Source organism: Pagrus pagrus (assembly GCF_965226575.1).
Source record: "Pagrus pagrus genome assembly, chromosome: 10".
NCBI classification, from domain to species: Eukaryota; Metazoa; Chordata; class Actinopteri; order Spariformes; family Sparidae; genus Pagrus; species Pagrus pagrus.
Window position 1 is genome coordinate 8,129,042 of NC_140194.1, and position 23,147 is coordinate 8,152,188.

General features: G+C 41.9%; 3 protein-coding genes across 5 annotated transcripts; 2 read left to right on the top strand and 1 right to left on the bottom strand.

Moving 5' to 3' along the window:
* Positions 1-629: 629 nt before the first annotated feature.
* impdh1a (IMP (inosine 5'-monophosphate) dehydrogenase 1a) lies at positions 630-6,907 on the top strand. Of its 3 annotated transcripts, none has more exons than XM_084363936.1 (16): positions 630-705; positions 1,259-1,357; positions 2,003-2,051; positions 2,807-2,908; positions 3,059-3,133; positions 3,266-3,472; positions 3,580-3,667; positions 3,762-3,961; positions 4,170-4,260; positions 4,369-4,476; positions 4,655-4,798; positions 5,337-5,478; positions 5,904-6,047; positions 6,144-6,227; positions 6,477-6,493; positions 6,635-6,907. In XM_084363936.1, exons 2-16 carry the CDS (start codon positions 1,260-1,262, stop codon positions 6,736-6,738), a joined length of 1,653 nt encoding a protein of 550 aa, XP_084220062.1. In that variant the 5' UTR covers positions 630-705; position 1,259; the 3' UTR covers positions 6,739-6,907. The 3 variants fall into 3 exon arrangements, with proteins under 3 accessions (XP_084220062.1, XP_084220063.1, XP_084220064.1); XM_084363937.1 differs by having other exon boundaries at positions 4,369-4,464; XM_084363938.1 differs by lacking the exon at positions 6,477-6,493 and having other exon boundaries at positions 4,369-4,464; positions 6,635-6,675.
* Positions 6,908-7,088: 181 nt separating this feature from the next.
* On the bottom strand, positions 7,089-14,942 carry prrt4a (proline rich transmembrane protein 4a). The gene is made up of 3 exons (XM_084364583.1): positions 14,712-14,942; positions 13,561-14,447; positions 7,089-12,084 (listed from the first exon to the last, which is right to left on the bottom strand). Exons 2-3 carry the CDS (start codon positions 14,321-14,323, stop codon positions 9,971-9,973), a joined length of 2,877 nt encoding a protein of 958 aa, XP_084220709.1. The 5' UTR covers positions 14,324-14,447; positions 14,712-14,942; the 3' UTR covers positions 7,089-9,970.
* A 3,561-nt stretch (positions 14,943-18,503) lies between these two features.
* LOC311263854 (transmembrane protein 53) lies at positions 18,504-22,730 on the top strand. Its single transcript, XM_084364193.1, has 4 exons — positions 18,504-18,640; positions 19,121-19,408; positions 20,544-20,790; positions 20,909-22,730. Exons 2-4 carry the CDS (start codon positions 19,172-19,174, stop codon positions 21,268-21,270), a joined length of 846 nt encoding a protein of 281 aa, XP_084220319.1. The 5' UTR covers positions 18,504-18,640; positions 19,121-19,171; the 3' UTR covers positions 21,271-22,730.
* Positions 22,731-23,147: the final 417 nt, after the last annotated feature.

The following is a 23,147-nucleotide window of genomic DNA, read 5'->3' on the forward strand; positions in this document are numbered from 1 at the left end:
TAGGGAACCTACAGGTGTAATCAACTTCATCAACAGGTTAGCTGGAAACTCTGTGCCCCCTGTCTGAGGGCCTTAATGGCCTCAAACTCCAAGGATGAGAGCTGATAAAGTGGAATACAAACTCTTTTCCTGGCAAACAGCATTGTTTTGAAGGACTTTTGTTGCTGCCGCTGCTCCTGATTCTTTAAAACTTGAGTTTATGTATTTCTGGCCATTTTGGTTTCACTGCTCCTCCGGCCACAAAACAGATGGCAAGACAGCTTCCTCCCATGTCAGGTGTGTCTGAGAGGTGTTTGTGTGAGCATGCACTCAAAGCATTGTGGGTGTTTATGAATGCTTATAATTGAACGGTGTGTCTGCCGGGAGCTGCTGCTGTGACTTTGTTTGTGTGTATGAAACAAGTCAGAAGTGCTTGAAGAGTGTGTGCGAGTGGTGTTGGGGCCCTGTGGACATCGTCGCCCTGGATTTCCTAGAGATGGAGGGTCATGCTTATGACCGGTTTGGAGAAGGGGAGAGGGACACTTATCAAATCGACTACCGCAGGATTGTAGGGGACATGGAACCAGCACGGCCGCGCATCCCAAACAGAGATGGGGATCAACCTCACCCATACTATGTCCACCCAATGCCACATGGACATGGACATGAGACTGCAGCCCAGCGGTACAGCGCTACACGTATCCAAGCTGGATATGAACCAGAGAGGTCAGTCTTGATTGAAATTGCATATATTGTAAGGTCACGCAGAAGTGTCAACATCTCCAGCAGCCGCTGAGATGTTTTCACTTTCTAGTAGCACTGGCTGTGCGCTTTTACAAGCCCATTTATCAGTTAACCGGGCAGCCAACCAAATCCTCTTACCTACTGTACCGTCAGTCTCCATAGACAAGGACGGGCTCCTTTTGTTAGCGTTTCCTGTCTCAACCCCAACATTTGTAATAGGATCTTAGAGTGTTAGAAACAGAGGTCAAAAGAGAGAGGAGCAAAAGTCCATGCATGTTTTGTACAAGGGATAAATACCTCCAGAAATAAATGGCTGACTAATTTATTTTTAGTAACGATAGATTTATACACCCTGGGGATTTTGTTAAAATAGTCAAAATATAAGTTAGAATATTCAAAATCTAACGACAACTATTGTCCATTATAGCGTCATTTCACAGATGCGAAGTTAGGGTTTACGATAAAAATGTGTAACCTATTCATTGCCATATTTTCACCAAGCATTCAGACCTGTGTGTGTTTTCCTACATTTCAGCATGGCAGACTATCTGATCAGTGGAGGCACAGGTTATGTTCCTGAAGATGGACTAACAGCACAGCAACTCTTTTCAATTGGTGATGGACTGACATACAAGTAAGATACATTTACTGACTCATTTTACAGCCTTGCATGGTATTATGCACTTAACACACTGACACTAATGCATGTGCACACACGGTATGCATGTGTGCATGTACACATACAGAAACACACATTAGAGTTATGCAATGTCTTCCATGAAATGTTTAGTAATATCAGTGATGACACATCTGTTTGGGTTTTATATGGAGGATTATAATGAGTAATACTACTTTCGAGGATGACTTTGAGTGGTGTCACAGACATTAAAAGCAATGCGTTTGTGTGTGTGTGTGTGTGTGTGTGCGTGTGTGTGTGTGCACATCAGTGTGTTAATGGGTGTCAGTGTAGTTTCCTTAATGGAGTCTATATGCGGGGGTTTGTTATTGTGCAGAGGATAAATGCAGAACGTTTCAGTGGCTGAGGCTGACAGATTATGTCTGCGCGCTGTCAGCGAAGTTAAAAAGCTGCTGCTTTGTAGAAATGGATACGTGCTGTTACACACACAGGACTAAAGCTACACAATCCTCGTTTAGGTTGATGGTTTTTACGAGCAGTATCGATTATTCATTTTATCTGCAGAATATTTTTCCAGTTCCAGTGCAAGATGTTCTCATGTTCCTCTCTGACCACGTGTCTGTTCTGTTTTTCTCCTCTCAGTGACTTTTTGATCCTCCCTGGTTTCATAGACTTTACTTCTGATGAGGTGGTGAGTATCATAACACTGTCCAGGCTACATACTGTATACTGCTCCCTGGTGCACACTCTGATGTTGATTTGTTTACTCAGAGGTGATAGTATGAAGAATCATGTCCGTGGATAGACATAAACCGTAACATTTGTCTGAGGGTGGGAATAATATGTCTTCTGTTCTTTTATGTTAACACCACAAATGTTCATTTTTTTTCATACGCTGACAACAATTCACAAGCTATACACGCTTATGTTCCTTGGAGCGCAGAGGGTTGTTTATTTGGCTCGCTTTGTTTTCGTCGCTGCAAGCTCTGCTGGGACAGTAAATTAATTTCATGCCTGGGTCACATGGTCTTTCGCTTGATAGCAGGTGTTCAAAACAGACACACACCTGCGTCATCCAACACTCAGCAGGTGAATTCAACAAGTCGGAATCTTATGTGCACAAACTGTTTTTTTTTTTTTTACAGGCTCAGTACACTGCAAAATAAAAACAAAACCCAACATTTGTTTTTTAAATGTGTTGCTTTAAAAGTAGTATAATATTGATATAATATTCCAGCATCAATGCACACACCTCAAGAGCAATTTATAGTCTGTTATACACGGCAAAAAAAAAAAAAAAAAAAAAATCTCTAATACTGAGTGAATTGAAGATACATACGCCACATTTCAAGTTATATTTTAAATGTACTTTGCTATACATGTTTATCAGTGTTTTAAGACCATAGGATGACATTTTTTTCCCCCCAAATGCACAACCTCTTTCAGGATCTAACCTCTGCATTAACAAGGAAGATAACCCTGAAGACACCTCTTATTTCATCTCCCATGGATACAGTCACAGAATCGTCCATGGCCATCGCAATGGCAGTAAGTATAAGCACTGCACAAGCCCATACATGCCCATCATACCTAACAGCTCGGCTCATTGTCACCTTGCTCTGCAATGTCGATTTCGCGAGAACAGTTTCTTTTTTTGGTGTTTTGAGTGATTTCTCCTCTCTGATTGGCTGGTTTCAGTTGATGGGTGGGATCGGAATAATTCATCATAACTGTACAGCTGAGTTCCAGGCCAATGAGGTGCGCAAAGTCAAGGTAAGATGGAGCGAGTAAAAACAAAGACATGAACTTATAATAGACTGAGAAAGACAACTGTGACACTGCTCAGAATAATATACACTGAATGCCCTTTAATAACTCAACACTTGTGTTTTCTCTTCTCGCCAGAAATTTGAGCAGGGCTTCATCACAGACCCAGTGGTAATGAGTCCGCGGCACACAGTGGGGGACGTGTTTGAGGCAAAGATACGCCATGGTTTCTCTGGCATCCCTGTTACAGAGACCGGCAAGATGGACAGCAAGCTGGTGGGCATAGTCACCTCCAGAGACATAGACTTCCTGTCTGAGAAGGACCATGACAGACCGCTGGAGGAGGTGAGTGTTGAACTGAGTTTTTATGTGTGTATATGAAAACATTGATATATTGATATATACTGCATGTACTTTAGGGTTTGAATCAATGTGACCTCTTTTTCATTCAGGCAATGACCAAAAGGGAAGATTTAGTCGTTGCACCCGCTGGCGTCACACTAAAAGAAGCAAATGATATTCTGCAACGTAGCAAAAAAGGTAAATCTGTGAAGTAGGTCACGCTGCTGTGGAGAGAAGTCATCAGCACTTGGACCCAGATATTTTCACTCATTTGACACTCCGACTCTCCTAGGTAAGCTCCCCATAGTGAACGACAGTGACGAGCTGGTTGCCATCATTGCGAGGACTGACTTGAAGAAGAACAGAGATTATCCTCTGGCCTCCAAGGACTCCCGCAAACAGCTGCTGTGCGGAGCTGCTATCGGTACGAGGGAGGACGACAAATACAGACTGGACCTCCTCATGCAGGCTGGGGTGGATGTGGTCGTCCTGGTAGGATTTGTCTGTTGACTTCAGTTTCTAATGTCACAGCACTTAACAGTCAGATAATCATCAGCCTGTTGATACAGGTAGGGTGCATGAACTGTAGTTGGGCATTCTTAATGAATCTATTGAATGGGAACTGTTCTGAATGATGTATATTGTTTTGAATTAAACTTCATCTGTGATTGAAACTACTTCTCTTTTTTTTTTCTTTCAGGATTCCTCTCAGGGAAACTCAGTGTATCAAATCAACATGATACACTACATCAAACAGAAATATCCTGAACTACAGGTAGTTGGAGGAAATGGTAAGCCCGCGTCTTGTCTCAGAGCCTTCTTCTGCGTTTGTGCTGTGAAAACTCCCAACAACCTGTCTTCCAGACTGAGCTCTTTTCTGTGCGTCTGTCTCTCTCTAGTGGTGACAGCTGCTCAGGCTAAAAACCTCATAGATGCTGGCGTGGATGCCCTGAGGGTGGGCATGGGTTGTGGCTCCATCTGTATCACCCAGGAAGGTACTATAAATAGTATAGCACTGTGAACGTCAGCCAAAGATAAAATAAGATACAGATAAGTTAGAAAAGACAGACAGAAAATAATTTTAAATGTGATTCATCTAAACCAGGGAACATATTTATGCGTTAATCTCAGTGGTATTGGGGATATTTTGCTGCCAGCACACCTTATAATGCTCTTGTTCTTCAGTGATGGCATGTGGACGGCCCCAGGGTACATCGGTGTACAAGGTTGCAGAGTATGCCCGACGTTTTGGAGTGCCCGTAATCGCTGACGGAGGCATTCAGACTGTTGGACATGTGGTGAAGGCTCTGGCCCTGGGGGCATCTACAGGTAGAAAAGCCAGAATTCTCCTGTTTCCTCAAGTCTTACATTTAAAGGAGACCTACTATGCTTGTTTATGTATTTTTTCCCCCTTTCCTTCAATGTTTAGTATAGTTTCTTGTGGATGTAAAAGATCATTAAAGTTAAAAAGGTCAAAGTCTACACCAACAGAAACTCCTCTCTCCCGCAGAAAACACTGCTCCTGAAACGCCTCGTCAGTAGTCTCGCCTTTAGTTCTATGACTCTGTGACATCATAATACGTCACAGAGTCACACATTTGCATGATTTATGCCTAGCGGCCAGTTTGGCAAGTTGTTAGCTGTGCTGGCTCAGGCATGTGTGAGCTGACCAATCAGAGGAGACTGAGTATCAATTAATGGTGCATGGCTGGCTACTGATGGAAAATTCTAATGATCTCACCGTGTTTTCACTAGTTGTTTAAGAAAAGAGCAGTGTTTTCTTACTTTTCTTGCTTAATTGTTGTAGGCTTTTAGGCCTTTGCCTGTTTTCATTCCATTTCTTGTTTTCTGATATTTCTGCCCTCAGTGATGATGGGGTCGTTGCTGGCAGCAACCACCGAGGCTCCAGGAGAATATTTCTTTTCAGATGGCGTGCGTCTGAAAAAGTACAGAGGAATGGGCTCCTTGGATGCAATGGAGAAAAATAACAGTCAGAAACGTTACTTCAGGTATGGGAGTAGGGTTACAGCAACCCACTTGCCTGAATAAATGTTGACTAAATATGTTTTTGCAAAAAGTTAAAACCGGATGTTTCTGTATGTTGCAACTGAACGTTTGTTTAGGTTGGATGGAGATGCTTTAACTTCCCATTAAAATAGCGAGTTTGGTTGGCAGGTACACCGCTGGAATGGGTGTGACTCGAACTGCAGTTGGCCGTTTAGCAGCCTTGTTAGTTGTTTTAACACCACCTCATTCCCCTCCACTTCCTTATGTGAAAGTTGGCTACACATGTCAAACTAGACGTATCTGTGGTTTGCAGGAATGTTAATAGCTAACATATCTTGGCGAGAGGCTGTATAAACACTTATTCTCTAAAAATGTCATATATCATATTGACGCATTTATCTCTTACTGTGTGTGAATTTGTGTCCAGTGAGGGAGATAAGGTGAAGGTTGCTCAAGGTGTTTCAGGATCAGTACAAGACAAAGGCTCCATCCATAAGTTTGTTCCTTACCTCATTGCTGGTATCCAACACGGCTGTCAGGACATAGGAGCCAAGAGTTTGTCTATTTTACGGTGAGTGTGAAATTGTGTGTGTGCATGTTTTTATGTGTTTAAGTTTTTATTCTCTCAGGGCTTTCGTCTAGCATGAGTTGTGTGTCTTTGTACCAGGTCGATGATGTACTCTGGAGAGCTGAAGTTTGAGAAAAGAACCATGTCTGCTCAGATGGAGGGAGGAGTCCACGGCCTCCACTCGTAAGTCTGACCTCTGACCCCCGTCTCTGATCTGCTCTTCTGTCTTCTGCAACTCCTTTTACCCGCTTTCCTTTTTTTTCTGCTCTCTGAATATGTTTACTTAACAGCACTTTATGTGACAATATGCGTCGCAGCTTCACTTGTGTTCACAAACCCATTACTGTCAAATAGAATGGAATTAAACCTGTCGTTAGCAGCATCAAAATTGTCTTCTCTCTTCCTCTTTTCTTACCCATGCTATCACATTAGATATTCTTTTGTGCCATGTAAGTACATCCATGTTGTTATCACACCTCCATCTTTTCCTTTCATTCATTCATCTCCATCCAAGATTGTTTTTGTAGCGGTGATATGTGATCAAAACCCAGGAAACGCTTTATATGCTTCTTTTTCTTTTACATGTGTAGTTACGAAAAGCGGCTTTACTGAGGCGGGAGGAAGAGGAAACCCTCGATCAGGACCTAGCGTCCCGGCACCAGCAGCTATGAGCAGATGCACCGGCCGCATGTGATCTTACTACACACAGAGAGCTGTCGCTGCAGTACAACAACCACACCTTCTTCTTCTTCTTACCTGTCCCTTCTCCGACTCCTTCAAAGATAGATCAAACACTTTAATCAGAGTCTGAAGTTCAAGGGAGAGCCAAGGAGGTCATGCACAGTCAAGTCCCTTACGTGACCTCTCGGTCTTTCTCCAACTGTGTCCAAGGTGTAACAGGGGTAATGTAATTAACCATTCTGCTGATCCCCTTTCAACAAGAAAACACATGTCATCACCTAATTTAGGAAAAGCTTATCACTGCAGTGTTGCACCCTGATACGAAAGAGTATACAACATACAAAACTTTTTTTTTTTTTGCAGGAAATCACTTTATTTACAGAATAAAAGACACGTAACAAAAGAAGACAGCAGCATCTTTCTGGCAAAATGTTTTAAATGTTTAAAAGAGGAAAGAAACACAAAAGTTAAATAGCTTTAATTTAGCTCTCTGCTGATAATGAAAGCAGAATACAGACACGTACAGTATATAACCTTGAATTATATATATGGTCACATTTTCTTGTGTATCAAGCTAACTGAGCCAGGAACTGGAAACACGCAGCATTGTACAAATAGTACAATAATGTTCTCATTATCTTCTAACTGCACTGATTGGATTTGGTTTAAAGGTGCAATACGTAAGAATTAGCCACCAACATATCACCAGAGTACCTGCTAACTGCTGCTAACTGTATTTTTTTTAAACATCCATGACTGTAGCTGCTGTTAGCTTGATAGCTCAGTTATCCGTGCAGCTAGCCGGACGACCAATGGAGCGTCAGTGTTTACAATGCAAGCGCAAGAGCTTTGGACTGCTGGAAGAAAGAGGTGTTCAGGCCTGGTTAGCATGCTATCTTCAGCAGATATCTCTTCAACATGGTACGTAGACGTCGTTGACATAATGTCAAAACTGTGGTTTCTTCACAGTCTCTTGATAATTTTCGCTAATTTTGGAATGTTTTCAACTAGTTTTCTTACACATTTCACCTTTAAGCAAATTAAATTAAATTTCTCTGACGGGTTAACATTTGGCTCTTACATGATGGATGATCTGCTCTGATCGACCTGCGTGTAATGAGCTCTTTGAATGTGCTGCACTGCTGCAGAAGAGACCAAAAGTTTAGCTATCAGCCTTAAATCACATACATACATTTGTAGCAAGGAGCGCCTTAAAGGAGCAATCATCTGTAATCTCACTCCGGATTTTCCTCTGTTCAAAATACTGGATAACCAGCCCCGTGTTTATATTAATAATACAAATGAGTTTGAGTCACATTGGCTTGACATGTTGTGATCTTCCATAATCTCATTTTGCAAAAAGCATTATTAATTACATGGATATTTTCTGTACATAATACATGTTCAATAAATAGTTGTTGTTTTTTTAGACTCAGTATTTTAAAAAAATAAATGGTGAGTCAATGAAATAGAGCTATGGAGTCAGTGGAGTAGGGTAGTAACAAACCAATCGCCCAAGATAGATGTCTTTCTTCATAGAATTGTTGACGTAAAGTTGATTTATCAGTTTTCAATGTGATTGCTTATTTTTTGTGGGAGATACTCAAGGTTTTTGGTATTATGTTTAACTTGCAACCAATTATATGAGCTTTTGTGCTGGCTGACAAAATTATTTGACAGTTGTTCTTACTTGCTGGCTACAGAAAATACTGAAAATATATGTGTTCTTCTGTCGCCCACCCTAAGGAATTCAAAATTATATTTACTGTAAATAGTGTTGAATAAAGATAATTTTGACGAGCGCATTTTGATACTGTTTAACATTTTTGACATATCTCTAGAAATATAAGAAGGGAAAATGTATCATTGATCATCTTGATCTTGATCTTCTGTGTAGGTTAGAGCAAGTTTCTTCATTACCACTAGAAGGCAGTATATTCAGAAGTTATCCACTTCAATATCAACTCATTCTGTGCAACTAGGATTTTTCCTTGAATGTCCACATTTAATACACCACACGCCCAAAAAAAGCTGCAAACGTGCCCTCTTGGATGCCCCTATTGAAGACAAAACATGAAAATGTGCCCTTGAGGGTGCCCTTCCAGTGCTGTTTCTGTGCGCTGGTGCCCCACATCATAAAGCTGGTGCCCTTTTTTGTTTTTTTTCCCACCCTGCTAAAGCTATTATTTTAGGGTGAAATAGTTCCATAATGTTGCTTTAACCATCACAGATTTCAATTTTGAGCTCTTTCTGATGAATTTGATTTTAATAATTCCTCATATTGTTTATCACTGTAAATAAATCATGTCTACAACAAGGAAGAGGTCTAAACCACAACAGTACATAAACAATGTAAAATGAAACATATTGCTTGCCCACTTACTGTGGAAGAGGGCTCTCCTTTATATTCCTCTTATATACTCTTCATATTTATCTCTGCAGGATAGCTTCAAATATAAAAAAGCTCAACATGTCCACTATACAAATATTAAAACTCCTGCTTACGTTAACTTCTTGATAGCATTTACGCTCTTTCGCAATAGACATTTGATCTTTAAATTCATGAATGTCTAACTGGAATGAGAAATTACATAAGAACACTTCAAAAATATTTAAATAATATTGCTGCAAAGAGAAGAGCTTTCTTGAAGTTGCTAAAACAGTGTGATGACACCAGCCTTCAATATCAAGTATTGCATGTACAACCCTGATTCCAGAAAAGTTGGTATGCCGTGTTGAACAAATAAATATAAATGCGATTATTTGCTAAGCCTTGGTGACATTATCTTAAAATCAAAAACAGTACAAAGACAATATATTTAATGTTTTACCTCATCAACAAACAAGTGATAGTATCATGATTGGGTGTGAAAGGGGCATCCTCGAAAGGCTCAATTGTTCACAAGCAATGATTGGGCGAGGTTCAGCACTATGTGAAACACACTGTTGTATAAAGGATATTACGGCATTACAGTTTCCTGTTGTGTTTACATTTCACACAGAGTTCCAAGTTTTTTGGAATCAAGGTTGTATAAAATATCACCAGTACAGTATTTATAGAAAATAAGTTGGGTCTACATATTGTCTCAATGATGTCCATTCCCCTTTCATTGGTTCAGGTAATTACTTCCCACTGTATAACTTTAAAGATGTACAATTTAATTCATCCATCCAACCTAATCAGAGTCTGCCTTTTCTTTACAGTATCGCGTACGCTCCAATCACAACTGGACTTTTACAACTTTCTATAAATCAATTGTGTCACTGCAAACACTCAGAGCATCAATTTGTTTGCACACGTTGACAAACTCTGCCTGTACGGCCAGATCCCATTCCAGTTGTTTGCTTTCACTCAGGTGTTTAGTCCCTGCCAGTCGGCCAGATCCTTGACTGTCCTGGGAAGCCAAGCTCAGGGTCCGGTAACGCCTGTGGTAAGACAGGTGGGGGATTGCTCGTGGGAGGCTACTCTGGGCAAAGTTCTGACCTCTGTTGGCCCAGGAATGTGCGCGCAGGTTTCCGGTCTCCTTGGGATTGCTGCACAGACCCTGGGTTGAGCCAGAGACACTCCCTTTCAAATCCCATTGCTGTGGTGACATTGGTGGATTGCTGTGAGATGTCAAAGAGACATGTGGCTGGGAAGGTCTTGAACCGGACAGGGTGTTTTCTTGATCCACGTCTCCACAGGAAGAGGTACGGTATAGGGCATTTTGCACAGAGCTAGGCCCTTGCTTTGACATACCTTTGCTAGGAGAGGTCAAAGAGTGACTGGAAGAAGCATGGAATAACCTTGGCAAACCAAAGATACTGTGAGAGAACAGGGATTCATTGAACAGAGCCTGGTCAATGCTGCGGGACAAGTTTATTGGAGATGGGGGTCGCAGGTCCACAGTAGAGTCAGTCTCTAGTCTTAAGCTATCAAATGACGATGGCTGAGACTCAACTGCATTTTTAGGCTTGTGAGGTGGGCTTGGAGGTGAAGGTAGAGGTAGTAAAGTGGTCCGACTTTGGCTGGACTTGGGGACACAGTCTAGCCCATTTCTGGGAGGATCCACCATTGAGAAAAGAGGAAGAGCCTCTGACTGTCCCTTAGTGATGACATCACAGACCACCAACTTTTCCTGCTTATTCTGGGACCAGGAATCGTGAGAGGAGAGGACAGGGGAATTGGCAGCTGTTTGAGAGGGCAGGGTGAGCCCTCGTGCAGGGGAGCCGCAGGAGAGGCGTGACCAAGATCCTGGCCGAGGATGACTTATGGTCTTGATGGAGGAGTTGTTGTGACAGAATAGAGGATGTGTACCAATGAGAGACAAACCTAGACACACCCCAATCTCACAGATCCTGCAGCCTACTTGATAGCCCCACCAGGGCCAAGGCTGGAACCCATAGCCATCAACCCCACCCAAACCAAGAGCATGCAGGATCCCATAAAGCTGGAGGCCTCCACACCCTAACAAACACAACGAGGCCCCAACTCCAGCTCCTGCTGCCCTACCCCAGTCCTCCAGTTTGGCAAAGGGGCAACTTGTGGGTCGCATCACTTCAGGAGATCCTCCACTCTCTCCATTGTCATTCAGCCTGTAGATGTGTTTAGTGTCGACTTGAATTAAGCAGTAAAAGATGAGGTAGGAGCATGAAAGTAAGATGGTGAGACATACAAATACACCCTGAGGGAATAGCAGGATCACAGTTGGCAGGTTGTGGAAGAGTTGGAGCAGGCCAACGCACCCCAGAGAAACTCCAGAGTACAATAGGGACAGACACAATAACAGGCAAGGCCTAGGCAAGACTGAGAATGAGGTGGACTTAGCAAGTGGGAATGAAAGACGCATGCGTGGGCGTAAGGACAGGAGCAGGATGGCCAGGGAGAAGGCTGAGATCAGACAGGGGAAGGGAAGTTCAGAGAGAAGCAGAGAGCCCAGAGGGGGAAGACGATCTTGATGATTGTAAGCATCGTAGAGCAAACGAAAAGCTTGGATCCCTGCAAATGCTAGGAGGAACAAGTGCAGCAGGGTGAGGTAGGGGATTCCTGGGGGACACCGTAGGGGCAGGCCTAACAGGCAGACCACGGAGATTAGGCCAAATACAGTGAAGACAGACCCCAGGCCATAGATGTGTGCTTCCCATGCAAATCCCCACGTGGCGAGGGCAGAGTTCCAGTCCGAATACAGAGGGACGAAAAGGGCAGGGCTGAGAGCCAGAGAGGGCTGCAGGGACTCGTCGGGAGTAAGATCATCTGGGTAGGTGGGACTCCAGGACTGGTTTGATGTTTTGCAAGTCGTGGCCGATGTAGCTTTGTTACCATCAAGCGAGAACATGCTACTGGTCTTTGAGACCTGCAGGTCATCATCTTTGGAGTCATCTGTAAAGCAAGTACAATAAATTTAAACATTACAGGGTTATCTGTTGTGTCAGAAGAAAACCAAAAAGTAGAACATTAAATATGGACATAACTTAAAGTTTTAGCTGATGGAGAGACCATGCTAACAACCTGAAATCTGGCGATGAATGTGCTAAGCATTACCAGTGGGCAAGACATGGTAGCCTTGACATCATAAGCAGATGTTAGCATGACAAGTTAGCATTTAGCTCAGCTGTGCCAAAAAATACAGCCCAACTTTGCTGCTATTGCGGCTCTGTACTCTTGATATTGCGTGTTTGGTCTTGAGTTACGTATTATTTAGTCATTTTAATTATAATGACATCAATTTAGATGAACCAGCGTAATAGTCTAACTAATGCACACAGTAAATTACATCCACAGTCTTTATAGTCAAAAGGAGAGCAGGGGAGAATCTGCCATGTGTGGAGTTAATCCATAATAAAACAGAGCAGGCTTGTAACTGGGAATGCCTAACTGGGTCACAGAGAGAGTGGGAGCATGAGCACATAGTGTGTATGTGTACGTGTAGGAGAGAGAGAGATGTGTGTGTTGATTAGCCAGTATTGACCTCATTGCTGCTCTCATTTTGTGTGGCTATTATTAAGCATGGTCAAAAGGTATTGTGCTATCATTAATGTTGCATGTATTCAATGTGAATCTACAGAGGTATTTAACTTTCATATTTGCCTGTGATTGTGTGTAGCCAATAAATAATGTAGCATGTCATTCTCCAGTGAAATTAGGTTCAGTATGGGCTGTATGAAGCCACTAGGATCAGGGAACCTACTGGTTAAAAATGGGATGTGTCCTATTTCTGGTCCTCCATTAGTAGTGAAGAGATTTTGTCAATGCGGAAACAGCAAACAAACAGTGAGAGATTTCTCACACAGTTCTGTCAAAGACCTCCTCCCCCTTTTCTTGTGTACACAACACATCATTTACTTTGACAATTGAGTGCCATTGTGTGTGTGTGTGTGTGTGTGTGTGTGTGTGTGTGTGTACAGCAAATACTGCATGTGCAGGTGTGCGCCACATTATCCAGTAACCTTTGTATGTGGGCAGTCAACATTGGCTGTAATGGAAATTAAATGTGGTGTTGTGTGTAACAGGATACTGGAGGAATGAGTGGGAGAATCTGTTCTTGAAGGATTGAGAGAGCATGACAGGAGAGTGCGGGTGGCAGAAAAGAGATTTTTTGAGGAGAGTGAAAGCTGGGGGGAGTGAAGTGATGCAAACCATTCTGTGAATGTAAAACAACTGCGTCTGCCAGCAGAATACATATCACAAACACTGCAGTCACACATAGAATCTGAGTCTATTTTAAGGATTAAATGAGGGCAACACTATAATTCCTGCCAAGCACAATGGGCCAAATGCGACATGGGTTAATTGTGATTGGTGTCAGGTTAAGTAAAGGATTTATACATTTCATTTCATTCAAGGAAGGACTCTTACCTTTATTTTCTTCTATGCTGACAGCTCCTCCATGTAAAATAGGATCTGTAATATCACTCAATTCACCTTTGGTCTCTTTTGCTGGGACAGTCCCCACCTGTGTCTTTCCCTGTGTGACAACAGAAGGGCCTGCGGTCCATCCCCAACTGCCAGTAGGAACTAGTGGAGTGGTGCGCTCAGGACTGGGCCCAGGTCCAGCAGGCAGCGGGGAAGTGGAGTCCCGGACTGATGGAATCAAGCCAGACAGAAGAAAAGGTAACTCGCTATTAGTAGGGTTATCCTGCGAGGCTGGGAAAGTTGGCTCATTCTCTGCAGTCTGTTTTGATTGCAATAAAGATCCAGTCCTGCTCTCAGCTGGCTGATACTTTAATGTTTGTTGTTCCTGGGTAGGTTGAGGTTGTGCAATCGCCTTGGAGGAGGCATCTTCTGTTGCACCTGTGGGTCTGGATATGATAAGTCCCTTCTCCTTAGAATAATCAAGAGGTGTCTCTGCGCTCTCCTGTAGATCAGTGTATTCCCCAATCACACCTCGGCTGTCTGATTCCTCATATGACGATAAAGACCAACTTAAAGGTAGCCCGAGGAAGTCAACATTCTCATTTCCCCCCGCTGCCAAGACAGATCCATGAGGTCTCTGTGAGAGCTGTGTGTCAGAGTCTGACTCTTGTGTTTCTTTGACAGTCTCTCTGTCAAAGGCTATGACATGAAGAGAGAGAGGCAAGGAGAGGGGGAGAAGGAGATAAAGATTCCACAGAGAGAGCATGGCGAGGGTCTACTCCGTAACTCCGTCGCAAAGTCACATGCTGTAGGTTTCGAGGGGTGTTGTCCAATCACATGTTTGACAGATCTGTAACCTCAGGTCTCTGGGGATCTCATGCTTGACACACCTGGAGACAAAAAGAGAGGTAAATCACATTCACAATGCAATCAGTATTGCTAGGATATCTGCAGTAACTAGCCTGTGTCTCACACACGTGGGATGAGTACTAAAATGCAAATACAGCATATGGTAAACCACTGAGGTATATGAAAACATTACCTTGAAAACCCCACACCCTTTCTCCTATAAAGTCCTGTCACACACGCACAGCATTACCATCAGTGTGCAAAGATCCATTCATCTTGTAGCCGGTCTCCTCTCAGCTTCTTACCTCATCAACAGCCCACTCTGCTGCAGCTTCTTTAAACATATATGCTGCTCTGTGTCGCTGCATGCCTGCAGTCTCTCTCTGCGTAGCACTCTGTGTCCTCTCATGCTCACTGTGCTGTGCCCCTCTTCTCTCCATCAGACAGTCGACACATGGGACAGACCCCACCTCCTCGAGACAACCCCCGTTGTCCCACACTCTGCCGCTGCGCTGACCCGACAGCGAGTTTGACTGTTTGCACAATCCCATTCTGCTACATCTGACGCATCATCCACACAGCACAGTATCATCTCATTTGTAGTTGCATAGGAACCATACTGCTGTATCTGTTGACACGTCCCTCTGATGTGTGTGATGCATTGAATGTGATTGAGTGTTTGGTATGATTGTAGAAGAGAAGAGAAGAGAAGAGAAGAGAAGAGAAGAGAAGAGAATGACAGAAAAGAAAAAGAAAGAAAATTGTGAAGAAAAGGAGAAAAAAAAGCATAAATATGTCATGAGGACCAAAGCACGCTCATCAACCAGCATGCGTGCAGTACCCTGCATTAAACTAACCAGTTCTACAGATCAATACATGCCTTTGAGTGTAATTTACAGCTGACGCTGTGCCCTTCCTCTAAAAGCAACCATCACGTGAACAACTCTGTTTGAAACATGTCAAGAACAGTAAATGAGGCAGAAGATTCTCTTTGAATAGCACACATGCATAATGCATGATGGTGGTTATTTGTGTGCATGTGTATACCATACCACTGGACTGAGTTGTAGCTCTTTTTTTAACAAAGAATTGCTTATAGTCCATAATTACCACTCATGACTTTGCTGCCATGTCAAATTATTGTGGCAAGAGCCTTAAATGATCTCTTTTTGATGGCGGCATGATACCTTCTTTCTTTTCCTCTTTACATTGTTATTAGACTTGATCACGTGTGCTGTTTTTATCCAATGGGGGAAATCCAGTAGCCTCGTGGCCTAATTCAATTCCCAAGGATGGTTCTAAAATAGACACTGATCCACATACCTTTGGATGCATTTAGAGTCAGGAAGTTTAAAGAACAGCACACTTATAAACTGTCTCTGTCTGGCTGATGTAAGGGTCTGAAAAATCTGCTTTAAACTCTCACTGACCGAGGCTGAATTAGCTGGACACAGAGTTTTCAAGCCAGGATTATTGTCGCGTAGGCATTCTGCCAAATGCACATTGATTCTTCTTCTGTCCAAAGAATTTCGATAAATACAGATCAAATGTATCCCACACAAATCTGCCAAACGTATATTTAGCACAACACACAAACACATAAAGGCTGGTTCTGCATGCCAAGAATGATTCTGGCTGTGATAGCAAATATCACAGCCAATAATGAAGAGGACAGTTTACTAGCTGGCTCCCGAATTTCATTTTTTCTGTACACAAACTACTGCTCGCAGAGTAAATATGGTGCCTTTTGAAGTGATTGAAATTCAGATTCTCAAAAGCAATGATCCAAAGACTGTGAGGGCTTTTTTCAGATCATTTACACAGTCAGTCAGCGCTGAAGATAGGAACTTCCCGAGGGGTGTGGTTAACCCGCTGTCTGATGAGGACACAGGAAAGCACCAACCCAGCCGTAACTAAAGGGCCTGGAAAGGAACAATGACAGGCCAAACATATGAGCTCAGAGAGGGACACGGCCAAATTATTGCCGCCTCACACTTGCTGTCCTAATTCACTGGGCAACTGGTTTCTGTTTAGACAAGTCATCCTCCAACAAGACAAAGTCAGCAGGGACTGGGCTCCAGCTGGGAATGTGGTCAGTAAGGACAAGATACAGAAACAAAGCTGCACAAGCAAAGAGGTTAATAACAAGGCACGGTCCTGATAAGGATAAAGGTGGGGATAAGATAAAGTTGTGTGCTGCATACTGCATCTTAGATACCAGGGCTGTAGCCAGGATTGTAGAAACACTGAGATCATTAGTCCTAGCCCAACTAGGGGGGTTCTTCACAGAAATTTCTTAATGATTCTGTTTGCAAAAGATTGGACATGTCGCATATTGAAAACATACATGTCAATAGTGTGTGAGCTCAGATCTTGAACTTGATTGCTGCATTAGTTACTTGTTTAAAGGGTGTTGTGTAGGTCAGGTGGACTACAGCCCCCTGACAGGACCGTAACAGGTTACACATGCACATAAGTGTATATGGGGGCAATTGAAATAAGAACAACACGATCCAAAGGGCCACATTTAACTTACAAGAATCAAGATTTAGTTAAAACAATTTAATATCCATTGAACAATTCATTTCAGTTTAAATACAACAGTGTAGTCTACACAGTCAACACAATAATTACACATATACAAACTAAAAACTTTGAAACATATGAGACATTGAGTTTGTTCAGTGGCAGGCAGAGAGCTATTACCACAGGGCATGTCCACAGTTTCAACAGATTTAAATTCATATACATTAAATGTTAAGACAGGATGAGGACAATACTGCAGATGAAAAAACCCCAAAAACTTTCAGACCTCCGAAACAGTCTGAGACACGAGTTTGTCCTTTGGCAAGCAGAGAAGTATCACCACAGACCATGTGCATAACGAGTTTCATGGTTCTGTCTTGTTTCTGATTGGTGCAATTTGAGATCATACAATTGCCCCTTGTTTCGTCTACCGAGAGCAACGAAAATAAAAAACTGGAGTCAAATTCCTTGTACAAATACTAGAGCTGATTCTGATTCTGACACTGAAAACATCAGTCTCTTTGTAATACAGTACAATACCATGAAGTTTGCAGATTTGTTGTTCTAATGCACTGATAAATACTAAAGTACTAAAATCTTGAGACCGTGGGATGGACCTATTCAACTGTGGCCCTTTAACAACCTTATTCTGGCCCTTTGATCATTTTGTTAGTAGGCTAATTAGCTCATTTTTTTGTTATGCCTGTTGTTCAGCACAACATACTTGTAACTGTCTACTTCTAAGATTAAAAAGGTGCATTTTTCTGTACTTTTGTATATATAATGTTTCTTTTTTAAAAGCAACATTATGTAGAAATTGGCATGTTGTGTTTGTCAATTCAAAAGGTAATTTTCCAAATCAGCAGTCATAAAACTAATGAAATATAAGGCTGTGAAAATACAGAATTATAAAGACTACACAGCCAACAGCCCCGTTAGTGACGTCCTTGCAGTCAACGGTCAACAAAACCCATAACTTAAACACTACAGAGCTGGTCCTGTGTATTAGCAACTCACATAACTGACAAACTACCCTTTCACATAACTGCAGTTGTCAATATGACCAGATTTACTGTGATTTTCACCTTTCTAGTACCTTTCTGTGTCTATGTTGGTTAAATTTTTTTGTCTTGTCATGTCGTTATAGGTCTATTGTGTTTCATATGACTAAGCCTGCAATTACATTTTTTCATTCCTTTTCTCATAATATATCAGACTTTGAACCTTTGTGTGCCTGCTCATCCCTGTGTCCAAGGCCATTCCTTTATTTAAACATATCAAGTCTATTTAATTGTTCAATATAGGTTATTTGGGCATTTTCTTTGACGGTAACTAAAAAGTAGTGTAATCAGTGATATATTACTCTATGCAGATAGCAATACTGTAATGTAATATATAACTTTAAAAATGAAGGTAACTAGTAATATGTAATATATTGCATTTTAAAAGTAACTATATATAATACACACTCATTGGACCGGTCAGACTCGTGCAGTACTGTTTGTGTCCTGAGGGGGGCAGCAGTGCGCATGACTGAGGACACACACGGATGTCGAAGGCGAAGAGGAAGCTGCCGGCACGAGCAGACATCCTGAAGTCTGAATCAGCAGTTGGCTTGTTAGTCTTCAACGTTGCACTGGTGACACCGGTGTGCTGCAGACGAGCCCGCCTGTCTCACTGACCATCACTGGCGCACAATTGAAATCAGGTTCGTAACTCAAGCCAGCAAAAGACAGAATAAAAGTTAGTGTTATCACCTCTAAACAGTTTTGACCTCGACGCAGAGTTAAACCTAGCAGCATGTGTTGGCGGTGTGTTTGACACAACTGCTTTGCTCTTCTTAAACAGAAGTTGAAGTTTTTAATGTATTAAACTATAGTTAACCGTGAAATATCTCGTGTTTAACGCGAGGTTCGTAGCTTTTTCTTAACATATCTGTAAGCTAGCTTGAGTTGAATGTGTGCTCTTAACTCATTGCTAACTCTTTAACTAGGTTAGCTCTTCAAGTTAATCAGGTAATAATGAGTTAGCATGACGTTAACATGACTCTCCAGTAAACTTGGCTCTGAACAACAAGGCACACACACTGTTTGTGATTGTTGTGAGGGGAGTATGTCATCTGAACAAATGTTGTCTCACTGTCATTCTTGTTTTTCTTCATTGTCCCCTTGTTTCCTCTTCTCTCCAGACTCTCCTGTCACTTCCAGCCAATCCACTGAAAAGATTAAAAGCAGCTGCTATGTTGGGCAGGACATCCCTGAGCCTGGGTGTTACTGCCCAGCGCCTCAGTAAGAATGTCACTTTCTACATCAATGAAGTAGCATCTCCAGCTTCAGGATCTCGGACCCCAACCTCTGAGCAACATAGACCTCTGATGCTGATGTTGCCTTGGATGGGCTCGCGTCCTCAAGCTGTGGCCAAGTATTGTGAAATCTACTTTCGCACTGGCTTTGATGTGCTTGTAGTAGAGAGCGAGGTAAGGACAACGCAAAGCTGTGACACTGTGATTTACAAAATGTTGAATACAGTCAATGTTTCATGTAGAAATGTGTCTTCCTATGTCTTTGCTCAGATTCTGTCGTGGCCATTTTTAGACGGTGTCAACAGACTTCTACCCTCAAACGACCCGCATGCATATATGTACAACAACAAATAACGCATGCGTCACCATTAATAGTACAAAGTATTATTGCTGTATAGGTTATGTGTAACTTGAGGACAAGCCTGAGGGAAAGTCAGGTCTTAAATTGTGGTCACACGGCCGTGCAGTGATATATGATACAAGTGGTGGCATCAAGCCAAAGTGTAAAATAAAGTGCGAACAAAGACAGGGAAGGAGAAGGGTGCAAGCTAATGGATGTGAACGTGGTTGTCAACAGTGTGGGTTTCAAACCGCTAAGAAAGTTTGACTTTGAAAATGTTTTTAGATGTTTTATGGAGAAGGATATTTGGTAGACCTGAGAAATACATGTATATGTTATATTTTAATACAAGTTGAAGTAGAGACCATCTTGTGACGGGATCAAATCAGCCGTTACACCTGTCAGCATGTTCATGTTCTGACTCATGACCACTCAGTTGTCATTGCAACATAATCACACGAGTAAAAATTATTACTACACAGCTGTAAAGTTTGCGACTGCATTCTGCACGGTGGTGACATTGTGTTGACAAAATCCGTCCACAGACAGACATATAGACACTTGGCACAGTACTCAAAACTGTTTCTGTGGTAGTTCCCTTTACAAAAGATGCGTCCAGGACCTCGAATGTTTGCTCAGACCATGCCCTTCTTCAAACTCGCCTCTCATTTTGATCTCAACAATTTTTATCCTCTCCAGCTCAGGTTTTCTTCTCTGCCGCTGTTTTTGTTTATTTTTTAAAGATAAATGCCAACAGTCAGCAGTGGCGCAGTGTCCTTTTCTTTTATATAGATAACGCAACAGAGGTTATTTCAAGATTGGATGGGAAAATTCTGTGGCAGGTATTTGGGCTATGATATTGTCCGTCTGCATCCTGCAATGTTATTACATCTTTAAACAGCCCAGTGACCTTTTTTCATTGCCAAAGGCTGATAAGAAAACGACAGGTCTCTGTTTGTTTTACTCAAGGTTCAAGATTTCCTGTGGCCTCGCTGGAGTCTGGAGCGTGGAAAGACGTTGCTGGAATTGCTCCTGAGTGAACCCTTTGACTCCCGCCCCCTGCTCATCCATGCCTTCTCCATTGGTGGCTTCACGTTTTCTCAGCTGCTGGTGAACGTTTGCCAGGATGTGGAAAAATACGAGGCGCTTACACAGAGGATCAAAGGCCAAGTGTACGATAGCTTGGTGGTGGGCTCGCTGGAGACGATGGCCACAGGTCAGTATTAACATGATTCAACACAATTTATAATTTCAATTCATGAGTATCCAGTATGCACACAGGCATCATTTTTCAGTGCAAATGAAGGAAGTGCGGTTTTCTCCTCTCTGCCCAGGTCTTGGCAAGACTGTATTTCCTCGTTGGGAGACAGCGGTGAAACAAATGAGCCTGTTATACTTCAGCATGTTCAGACACCAAACGGTGGACTACTTTAACACAGCCATCGATGCCTTTTGGAACACTCCCTTCACCGCTCCTGCACTGTTCTTCTTCTGCGAGAACGATCCCATGTCCGACCCACGAGCTATGGAGGAGGTGATCGATCATTTGCGTAAGCGCGGGATGGACGTCACAGCAAAGAAGTGGGCCGATTCAACACACGCAGGTCACCTGAAGAGGCACCAGCAAGAGTACCTGACCACCCTTGACATGTTCCTACACTCAATCCAGTTGGCCCCGCTGAAGGCCAAGATGTAAGGTGGTTTCCTTCCAACTTAATGACATATTACCTTGACTTTGCTTGTTTTTTTGTTTAACCTTAAATGTTTGTTAGCCTACGGTGTGTTATTGCAGCAGTGATATTTAACTTTGGGAAAATCCATTAATTTAACTTTTGCACAAAATACGGTACTTGATGTAGGTGGAGTAACGTTACAGTCAGCTTTTAGTTCTGTTCAGTTTAATTGTCAAAACGACTCAGGTGGGACATACTGGGAATACATTAAAGTTTTATAAATGGACAGTAAAATAATCTTAGTTATTCCTGTTTACTGTCACTTTTTATTTTAGTAATGTACGTATTAAGACTAATGACGCGTTGCCTTTCTGTCTGCCTGAAAACAGATTTGAAGCTTCAGGGATTTAAACTTAGGAAACACAGTGACATCTGGTGGCGTGTACAAGTTATAGCAGCCCTTTAAGACTGGGGCTGAAAACACTAAAACACCTCACTAATTTCAATTTCAGATTTTCAGTCTCAAACAACATGTGCGATAAAAGTCCGAGAAGCCTAAATGTTATTTATGAAATCATACTCTGGTTTAGAAGCGCCGCAGTAAATGCACATGTTATTGTAGAATGCAGTAAAAATAACTATTCAATGCAAAGGAAGTATTTTCTCAGTTAATCTACTCTTTTTTCTTGATTTACCGAGTTATTATTATGTCAGTAAAATGTCGAGACATCCTGACAGGGTTTGGGATTCTTGATTCATTTGTCAGGGGCCACACTACTGTAAGTTGATTTTGTTTAGGTATAGTGGCTTTAACTTCATGTGGTTGATGATATTCTTGTCTCAGGAAATGAAGTAACCGAATTACGGATTTTATCTAGATGGATATTAAACTTGTACTTTTACATCTCTCACATTTGCACTGTGACTGTAAAAATTGTACCTGGCATGTTAACTTGTGAAACCAGCCAGTTAATGCTGCAGTGTTCAGACACTGTGCGTGCACACACACAGTTTTCGAGTATGAGATGAAACATAAAACCAACCATAATGTTTACACAAACAATAAGGACCACTGGTTTTAATGGTCTGCCAGTGCTCAGAAGAATATTTCTTCTTTGATGGTGCACCGTAACACATCCATATCATATGACCTCTTGACACAGACAGCACAATAAGCCTCATTTGTAAATGTGTACTAATGAATGGTGCTTTCACAAACTACCATAGAATGAAGTAGTGAGTTAGACTTAAACTGCTGGCGTGAGCTAACAGGTGGCTTGGGAGATACCTTTGTTGAACCTTGAATGAACAAATGAAACACATGTATATTGAAGGTGGTTGTTGAACATGAAAATGTGCCTCTGATATTGTAATGCTTTGTGTCTCATAACTTGAATATTTCATACGTGTCTTATTTGTGCAATTAAAATACATTTTTATTAATATGTTCTTTAACATTGTGAATAAATGTGAAGGCATCTTGTTTGAGGTGATTTATTTTCAGACTCCAAATTTCATTTCAAATGGCGTTATCATTTTTATTGTGTTTCCACTTTGAAAGTACTAATAATACACACACACACACACACACACACACACACAAAGTTAATTCTTGGTAACTGCAGAAATGTAGAAGAGTGAAGTCAACTGACAGTAGAGCCTTCCTCATATAACAAATTCAGACCGTTCACCTGAACTTTCATAGCCTGTGTTTTTATTTTGCACTTCAAACACCCCAAAATAAACAATTTTAGGCATATGAAATTTCACATCACAATTATAATAATTGTGATTCCCAATATTATCCTTATAATCGTGAAACCTTACAGTTTGTTAGCAATATTTCAATGCACACTTTTTTGTGTGAAAAACAATCAAAGAGTCTTAAAGAAGTAACCAT

Excerpts from the sequence above, each read along its gene's own strand:
- prrt4a (XM_084364583.1), bottom strand. The coding sequence starts at position 14,323 with ATGCTCTCTCTGTGGAATCTTTATCTCCTTCTCCCCCTCTCCTTGCCT. Across the intron at positions 12,085-13,560 it reads CAGCATAGAAGAAAATAAAG|ATGACTCCAAAGATGATGAC; the intron begins GTAAGAGTCCTT and ends CTTGCTTTACAG.
- impdh1a (XM_084363936.1), top strand. The coding sequence starts at position 1,260 with ATGGCAGACTATCTGATCAGTGGAGGCACAGGTTATGTTCCTGAAGAT. Across the intron at positions 3,962-4,169 it reads GGGTGGATGTGGTCGTCCTG|GATTCCTCTCAGGGAAACTC; the intron begins GTAGGATTTGTC and ends TTTTTCTTTCAG. Across the intron at positions 5,479-5,903 it reads AGTCAGAAACGTTACTTCAG|TGAGGGAGATAAGGTGAAGG; the intron begins GTATGGGAGTAG and ends ATTTGTGTCCAG.
- LOC311263854 (XM_084364193.1), top strand. The coding sequence starts at position 19,172 with ATGTTGGGCAGGACATCCCTGAGCCTGGGTGTTACTGCCCAGCGCCTC. Across the intron at positions 19,409-20,543 it reads TGCTTGTAGTAGAGAGCGAG|GTTCAAGATTTCCTGTGGCC; the intron begins GTAAGGACAACG and ends GTTTTACTCAAG. Across the intron at positions 20,791-20,908 it reads GCTGGAGACGATGGCCACAG|GTCTTGGCAAGACTGTATTT; the intron begins GTCAGTATTAAC and ends CTCTCTGCCCAG.